Source organism: Salarias fasciatus, chromosome 11 (assembly GCF_902148845.1).
Source record: "Salarias fasciatus chromosome 11, fSalaFa1.1, whole genome shotgun sequence".
Classification (NCBI taxonomy): Eukaryota; Metazoa; Chordata; class Actinopteri; order Blenniiformes; family Blenniidae; genus Salarias; species Salarias fasciatus.
The window spans coordinates 35,897,746-35,906,984 of record NC_043755.1 but is presented as its reverse complement, the minus strand read 5'-3'; the positions used below and the strand labels follow the sequence as shown (position 1 = coordinate 35,906,984).

Genomic DNA, 9,239 nt, shown 5'->3' with positions numbered 1-9,239 from the left:
GTTTGACATTTTTCTGGAAGGCGTTGGCAGAGATGAACCTCAGGTTGCATGACGTGATGGTACTGAAAGAAGAACAGAAGACAGAATAAACACAGAGACATGGTTTAATTCAACACGTTTCACTGTGGCAGCCTCTAGATCCCAGGAAGGTATCTGAAGGCTGCCACATCTAGAAAAACCATGTTATGATCATTACGAAGGACATTAACCTCATATCAATCATTCAAAAGTCACTCCTTGTGAAATATGATGTTCTCTCTCAATCTGCTCTGTTTTAAGGTTAATAATGTCCAAATAATGATGATACTGCCAGAACTGTGAGCTCTGATCATGAAATTCGGCTTCATCAGGTCATCTGGATGTTCGAGGGAGGAAGATGCTCTATAATTCATTCATTCAGCCATCGCCTCATTGCACCCAGGTGCAGAACAGAGCGGTTCAGGTGCTCCTTTGTGCCCACTGCCATCAGACTCTTTAATAACAGTGGAAGCCACGGATGGTCATCACGCTGACCACACACATTCCTGTCTGTTGTTGTACTACACACTACACCTCATGCTGATTCTTAATTTTTATTTTTCTATTTTTATTGCCATTTTATCTGGTCACTTTATTTCTATATAGTCATATTGTATTATCGTTGTATTGTCTTTTTATTCTAATTTTTACTGTTTCTTTGCTGGTGGTACTGTAACACCTGATTTCCCCTTTGGGGATCAATAAAGGAGTATCGTATCATATCGTATCATATAATGTGGATGTTAAAGGGAGGAAGATGCTCTATAATATGGGTGTTAAAGGAGGAAGATGCTCTATCACTGGTTCTCATGGATCTTTCTTCGTAGGAAGGAGAAAGCTTCACTCACAGGTTTCTCAGTTCTTTGTAGTTCATCAGGTCATTGTCTGTGATGTTCTCCAGGCCAGACTGGTTCTCTATGTGACTGAGAGAGAAGAAGAAAACTCAAATCAGTGTTAATTTTGTCAACAAAAACTTAAACGAAAACTATTCATTGACGACCCTTTATTCCGTGACTAATTTGTGCCTAGAACGTAAATTTAAGAAGTAATGACAACAAAAACTAAAACAAAATCTCTGAATATGAACTGACGAGTAAAAATGTGACAAAAAAGCTGACGCTGGCCGCTGGACAAGCTGGGTTATTGCAACCATCCTCACACCGGGCTCACTGGCTCCGGTCCGGCTCCGTTCTGTCTACGGAGACGCAGCACCGCAGCAGCACTGTTTTTTGTTGTGCTTCTCTTCTTCTTCTGTGATGTTTTACGGCAGCTTGCATCCCGTTGGTTGCATTACTGCCACCTGCTGGTCCTTATGATTGGAGCTTTTTTCTTGCAGGCTGTCATCTGTTGTAAGAATTTACAGAATCTGAAGTTCATGTATTTATTTTTTTTCCAACAAGCCATAGATTTTCATATTTATGATACAAGAGTTATATGTTACATTCTAAATTTAAATATCTAAACATAATTAAAGATATGCCTACAATTGAGTTTTTACAACCGTGACACGTATCCTTCTGCACTTCTGATACTGTGGCTTTATGTTGTGTTGTTTTTATGTGTATGTTGATGAAGCACTTTGCCCAAGACAAATTTCCTACAGGGACAATAAAGTTATCTATCTATCCATCTGTCTATCTATCTATCTATCTATCTATCTATCTATCTATCTATCTATCTATCTGTCTATTTATCTATCTATCTATCTATCTATCTATCTATCTATCTATCTAATTTACTACAGTACAACAAAACTGTCAAATTTCATCAAGACTAACATTAAGACTAAAACTAAAACTAATTTCCACAGACTAAATTTTAACTAAAACAAAACAAAACTAAAAAAAACTAAAATGTGACTTTAACTAAATCAAGTCTTTGGTGAGGGACTAAAACTAAAATGAAATGAAAAACTCATGTCAAAATTAACACTGACTCGAATCATTTATTCTTCTGTGAAGAACAAACAAGATGCAGCTTCCTCTTCTCCATCAGTTTTATATCTCCAGATGTTCAACAAGGGGGTGAAAACCTGTTGGATTGCGAGTCAATACAAATCAACACCATTTAAGAAGAGTTCAGGCACAAGATGAGGAGAAATCATGAAACAGGGTGGAAAGATGGAGCTGTGATTTCAGAGCTTTCAGATGGAGGTTTTCACTTTGACTGAACAAACGCTTCATGACAGAGTGACCTAATCCGGATCTGGAACTAGAACCTGATCCAAATCTAGAACTAGATCCAGATCCAAATCTAGAACAAGATCCAGATCCAGAGGGAGACAGCAGCTCTGAAGCTCTTTCTCTGTTTTGAAGCCCTGAGCACTGCTTCACTCAGAGCCAGCCAGAGGTGGCACTATGGCAGGTGCTGAGGGTGGATCTGTGGGTGGAGCAGGGGCCGGATCTACAGGTGGAGGTGTGGGTTGGTCTATAGGTGGATCTAGAGATGGAGCACTGGGTTGATCTACTGTTGGAGGTGTGGGTGGTGCAGCCAGACTCTCTGGACATACCTGCTGGATGCCAGCTGCTCTCAGGTGATTGGTGCAGTCATTTACCGGAGCAGCATTAATGTGATTACAGGGCAGGTGGGCTCCTGACACCAACTCCACCCCCCCCCCCCCCCCCCACCCCCCCACCCCCACTGCTCTCTCTATTGGATGGAGTAAAGTGGTCGTAGATCACATATTGTTCCCGGTGGAGGCATCGACTGGCAATTCATGAAATTGAATTTGTACGTCTGCTGCTGCTGGATGTCAGAGCCTGTTCTCCGGTTCACCGCCTGAAGGTTCCTCACAGAACACAGCTGATGTTTGAAGGCGTGTTGAGGGACTGGAAACAGAATGTCTCTGCCATCGATTAAAGAGAACATGGAGAATGGACGGACAGAACCAAAAACTGAGAGTACAGGGAGAACAGATAGAGAGAACCAAAAGAACCGTCAGAGAGAACTGAGAGATCCCGGAACAGAGAGACCGGACAGCAAGAACCGATAGAAAGTCAGGACTGAGAGAGAGACAGGTGGAGGGGGTGAACAGCTGGGTGGAGGCATGGAGGGGTGGAAGTAGCTGGGTGGAGGTAGATGGCGTTAGAAAGTGGCAGAAAACTGAAACAACTGACTCTTCCTTCTTAATGCACTGTAATGATGGAGCGAGCACTGAGAACTGAGGCTGAGGCTTGACGTTCCATCATGGAGGGTCCTGGTCCCAGAAACAGAACAATTCTCCAGCAGGGCCAGGATCCAGGAATGTTCCCTCTTACGTTCCAGGTCCAGGACGACCAACATCCTCATCAGGTCCACCCACAGTCCACCCACAAAGACCTCTCAGCGGTACAGAGGTCTACAGAGACTCTGTGTCTCATAGGGGTCTGGAGGTCTACAGAGACCACAAACCAAGCTGAAACTGATTTAATTTAGTTCAGATTTCATCTTCAGCAACAGCTGAGAAGATCTGATGTTCTCCGTTCTCCCTTTTTCGACAGAACTTGTTTTAGTAATAAAACAGAGGCAGCACGTAGATCTACTCCACTTACATTTAGTCCATGTCAATTTACAACAACAGCAACCACAGCATCAACAACAACAGCAACAACGGCACCAACAACAACAGCAACCACAGCATCAACAACAACAGCAACAACGGCACCAACAACAACAGCAACCACAGCATCAACAACAACAGCAACAACGGCACCAACAACAACAGCAACTGCAGCATCAACAACAACAGCAACTGCAGCACCAACAACAACAGCAACTGCAGCATCAACAACAACAGCAACAACGGCACCAACAACAACAGCAACTGCAGCATCAACAACAACAGCAACTGCAGCATCAACAACAGCAACCACAGCACCAACAACAGCAACTGCAGCATCAACAACATCAACAACAGCAACCACAGCACCAACAACAACAGCAACTGCAGCATCAACAACAGCAGCAACTGCAGCATCAACAACAGCAACAACAGCAACCACAGCACCAACAACAACAGCAACTGCAGCATCAACAACAGCAGCAACTGCAGCATCAACAACACCAGCAACTGCAGCCTCAATAACAACAGCAACTGCGGCATCAACAACAACAGCAACTGCAGCATCAACAACAACAGCAACTGCAGCATCAACAACAGCAACCACAGCACCAACAACAGCAACTGCAGCATCAACATCAACAACAGCAACCACAGCACCAACAACAACAGCAACTGCAGCATCAACAACAGCAGCAACTGCAGCATCAACAACACCAGCAACTGCAGCCTCAATAACAACAGCAACTGCAGCATCAACAACAGCAGCAACTGCAGCATCAACAACAGCAGCAACTGCAGCATCAACAACACCAGCAACTGCAGCCTCAATAACAACAGCAACTGCGGCATCAACAACAACAGCAACCACAGCACCAACAACAACAGCAACCACAGCAGCAAAAAAAAAAAAAACAGCAGCAACAACATCAGACTACCAGTGTAAAGTGCTGCTGTCTGCTGGACACAGCGTCTTCAGTATGAATGAATGTAGCTGCACAGCTTGCAGCAGATGAACAGTCAACTCATGTGAGGAAGAGATGAGATTCTGATAGAAGGAGAGGCGATGCACCAGCGTCTCTGCAGTCATTTAGCAGAACTCATCTAACTGTTGACCAAACAGCCACAGAATGGACAACCTGCAACATGGCTAACCTGAAGCAACCTGCAACAACCTGCAACAACCTACAATATGACCACCTGAAATTTGGGCATCTGAAAGTAGAACGACGTGATTCTGTCCCTTGATGCCACTTGTCTGTCTTGAGGAGCAAATCTCTAGAGAATAGTTAGGAGAAGAGAGGAAAAAATTTTTCGAGGCATAACGACCAACCTATCGACCGGCCTAACCAACTAACCAACCAACCAACCAACCAATCAAACCTACCAACCAAACCAAACAAAACCAGCCAAACCAACTAAACCAGGGATGGGCAACTTAAATGATGGAGAGGGCCACAATTTTTTTGTCAACACTACCAGAGGGCCGCATAAGACCACACACTTAACCAGATATGATAAAACTGCCATTGTACGTGTTTGTATAATATATGTTTATTGGCCCAACACACAGTACAACAACTTCACATTTTCATTATCAAATGCATGTATAAAAGTTGTAATCTTTGAAAATGAGAATACAAAAGGTTCGACGCCAACAAAAAAAACCCTTACTGTTTTTTTTTTTTTTTTTTTTGCAAAGGGCTCATGTGAATAAAACATACAAATCAACCCTTTTCAAAGATGGCAGGGAGCCACAGAAAAACATAACATTAATTGCAATTACAGAACTTATTTTGTGAATTTTTAAACTACACTGTTTTTCTTTTACATTTTAACATTCTCCATGAAAAGATGAAAAATACAAATCAACCCATCTCAAAGGTGAATGGCAGGGAGGCGTTTTTTTTGTTTTTTTTTTGTGCAGCGTATTATAGTGCGACATAAATTAAAATTGCAGGTAGGGTTTCTAAGCAGACCAAGCACATAGGTTTGCCTTTACATTCTGTAAACAGATATTCTGCTTCCCATTTAACCTGAAAGACACGGTTTTCCTAGTCTAGTTTTGTTTTCCTTCACCATGGCTCAGGTCTCTCTCTTCCTCACTGGTGGAGAACGCCGCTGGAAAGAAGGGCGTCTCCATTCATGGTGCCACCTGGTGGCCAAAGTATGTCATTACAACTGAATCAGTGCAGCAAAAGACACGTTATCATTTTCAAAAATTAATTTAAGGGCCATACAGAGTGAGGTTGTGGGCCGTATGAGGCCCGCGGGCAACCAGTTGCCTATCCCTGAACTAAACCAACCAACCAACCCAACCAACCAAACAAACCAGCCAAACCAACCAACCAACCAAGTAACCAAACCAATGAACCAACCAACCATGTCAAACCAGCCAAACGAGCCAAACCAATCAAACCAACCAACCAACCGAACAACCAACCGAACCAAATGAGCCAAACCAACCAAAGCAACCAACCAAAACAAAACAAAAACCAACCAATCAACCAAACCAACTAAGCAAACCAAACCAACTAAACCAACCCAACACAACCAATCAACCAGCAAAACCTAACCAGCCAACCAAACCAACCCAAACCAATCAACCAAACCAACCATACCAAACTAACCACATAATAAATAAAATAACCATCCAACCAACCAACCTCAAACTACAGCCTAATAATAAATAAATAAACAACCAAAAAACAAACAAACAGCAACAGCAGCGGGAACATCACTTTCCTGAAAGAGGTAAAAGATTCAAACAAACTTCCCGACAGCTCAAAATAAAAAGCTGCTGAAGTTCAGGAACAGCAGAATCAGACCAGTTTGAGACGGTTGATCAATTTCAATCACAATCGATCGATATTGATCAAAGGTTCTGGTATTGTCAACGAGCAGACAAACATATAATGATGAGCTGTGAAATGACGTCACTTTACTGGAAGAGAGTGAAAACCAGAAGAGAGGGAGCAGCTGGAGAGGCTCCACCTTTACTCCACCATCAGCTCAGTCACCGATAGAACCCATAGAACTCCACCTTTACTCCACCTTCAGCTCAGTCACCGACAGAACCCATAGAACGCCACCTTTACTCCACCTTCAGCTCAGTCACCGACAGAACCCATAGAACGCCACCTTTACTCCGCCCTCACCTCAGTCACCGACAGAACCCATAGAACTCCACCTTTACTCCACCTTCAGCTCAGTCACCGACAGAACCCATAGAACGCCACCTTTACTCCGCCCTCACCTCAGTCACCGACAGAACCCATAGAACTCCACCTTTACTCCACCCTCACCTCAGTCACCGACAGATCAGACTCAAAGAAAACTGGAAGTCACTTCTGTCTCAGAACGTCTCACAGAATGTGATCGGAAGAGAAGGTGGGCGTCCAGTGACCCCTGGACTGGGGGTCGCTAACCCCTGGACTGGGGGTTGCTGACCCCCGGACTGGGGGCCACTGACCCCTGGTACTCACATCTCCGTCACGTTGTCGCCTTCCTGCTGCGCCAGTGGCGGGATGCTGGTGATCCCGTCGGTCTGCAGGCACTGGAGCACGGCGAAGGAGCAGCGGCACGCCGAGGGGCATCCTCCAAGGGCGGGGGCCGGCAGCAGGCCAGGCAGGGCTGGAAGCAGCAGGGTCAGGAGGAGAGCTGGGGCCCGGGGAGCCTCGGCCATGGTGGCGGCGGCGGGGTGGAGGCTCGGGACTGACGGTGCGAACGCTTCAGCCTCTGAGCGGAGCAGTGAGGAGCAGATCCCAGCTGCTCAGGGTCTGCCGCCGAGCAGCAGGAGGGGCGGGGCGGGGGGCAGCGCGGGCCCCCAGGGACATGCAGGGGAGCGCCGCAGCCTCCTGCCTCCACCCTCTCTCCTCCCGGTGAAGGGAGGAGCAACAGTACATGGGACAGAGTCACCAGACACCTCGAGGAGGAGGGGGTGGAGGGAGGAGCCGAGGGGGACAAGGAGGATGAAGTGATGGAGCTCTCATCTACCCCCCCCCCCCACACACACACACACACACACACACACAAAGTCACAAGTGAAGTGTCTGAAGCTGCAAATCCAACAATAGAGTTCAGTTCAGGGCGGGTGTGGATCAGTGGGGAGAGCAGTCGTCTGACAATTGGGAGGTTGTTAGTTCGATTCCCGTCTCCCCCTGTCTGCATGTCGAAGTGTACGTGGGCAAGACACTGAACCCTGAATTGCCCGAGGTGGATGGACTGAGCACCTTGCATGGCAGCCGCCTCCACCGGTGTGGGAATGTGTGTGTGAATGGGTGAATGTGATCCTGCAGTGTAAAGCGCTTTGGTCTCTGCTAATGCAGATGAAAAAGCGCAATATAAGTGTAGTCCATTTACCATTTTACCTTGCTGAAGAGACGTCATCCATCCAGGAGGTGGGAGATGCTCTACAGTCTGGATGTTAGAGAGGGAAGATGGTAAATGGCAAATGGACGACACTTACATAGAGCTTTTACACTGCATTGACAGAGCCCAATGAGCTCTGTCAATGCAGTGTAAAAGCGCTATATAAGTGCCGTCAATTTGCCATTCATCCAAAGCACTTTACACTGCATTATCACATTCATCCATTCACACACACATTCACACACAAGTGGAGGCAGCTGCCATGCAAGGCGCTCAATCCATCCACTGGGGGCAATTTGGTGTTCAGTGTCTTGCCCTGAACACACTTCGACATGCAGACAGGGGAAGACAGGAATCGAACTAACAACTTCCCGATTGCAAGATGACTGCTCTCCCCACTGAACCACAGCCATGCCCTATAATCTCACACACAGAGAACCTGCAAAAGAACCACACTGTATGTTGAGAACCACCTCAGTCCTTCATGACTTGACTCCCCAGACCTGCTGGTACAGGTCACCATTCCTAGAAGCAGTGAAGTCCAGCAGGACACACTAGACGACTGTTCCGTGAAGAACATCAGACGACAGTCTGGGCTCAGTTAGCTGGGAACCCCAAGCGGAGAACAAATACAATAAGTCTGTTTTTGCAGAAAGTCTCCTCCTTTGAGTCTGGGTCTGCAGGGTCTCATCCCTTGGTGCTGCAGAGAACTGCCACAGCCCATCATACATGTTCTTTACATGTGTTGCCCCTGGGATCAATACAGCCCCACCCCCCCATCACTCTGCACAGCAGTGAGGTTAGAGTGTCGCGACCACAGGCCATCAGCTGCAGGAGGTTTTGTGCTGCTGTCATCAGGATTGTCTTAATTACTCTTCCTTTAAGCGGGTTTTCTCTGTCTGAGCTCAGCAGAACGCAGCAGAGGAACAAAGCGGCCCTTTAACAGGACCCGTGTCTGAAAGCTTCAGCGCGTCGTGACACTAAAGGAGAGCGTGACGGCCAGAGGAGAACCGGCTCCATCAGCTGCTCAGACCTCTGAAGCCACACAAGAAATGATCCATCAGCATCAAACACCCACCGTCTGAACGCTCCCCTTTCCTTTTGTCCTTAATGCCTCTTTAATTTCAGGAAGTGAGGGTTTGGATCTGATCAAGGCTTCAGCATGCTCCGCCTCCACACTCCATGAGCTTCCTCCACCCTTTTCAAAATGCTCATCCAGCAGGTGGAAAATGTTTCAAAAGCAAAGAGACCAGCTGAACCATGAGGTTCCAGGAACTGACCGCAGAACCAGGGTTCCTCACAAGTCCACTGA

At 46.4% G+C, this 9,239-nt stretch overlaps 1 protein-coding gene across 2 annotated transcripts in view; it reads right to left on the bottom strand.

Moving 5' to 3' along the window:
* The window catches only part of ntrk1 (neurotrophic tyrosine kinase, receptor, type 1), a 48,963-nt gene extending 41,722 nt beyond the window's left edge, over window positions 1-7,241 (bottom strand). For both annotated transcript variants that reach the window (XM_030102239.1, XM_030102240.1), the window contains exons 1-3: window positions 7,042-7,241; window positions 867-941; window positions 1-62 (exon numbers count right to left, since the gene is read on the bottom strand). The exon at window positions 1-62 is cut by the window's left edge and continues 10 nt beyond it. In XM_030102239.1, the coding sequence (XP_029958099.1) occupies window positions 1-62; window positions 867-941; window positions 7,042-7,241 (337 nt within the window). The remainder of the gene's footprint in view (window positions 63-866; window positions 942-7,041) is intronic.
* Between the last annotated feature and the right edge of the window lie 1,998 nt (window positions 7,242-9,239).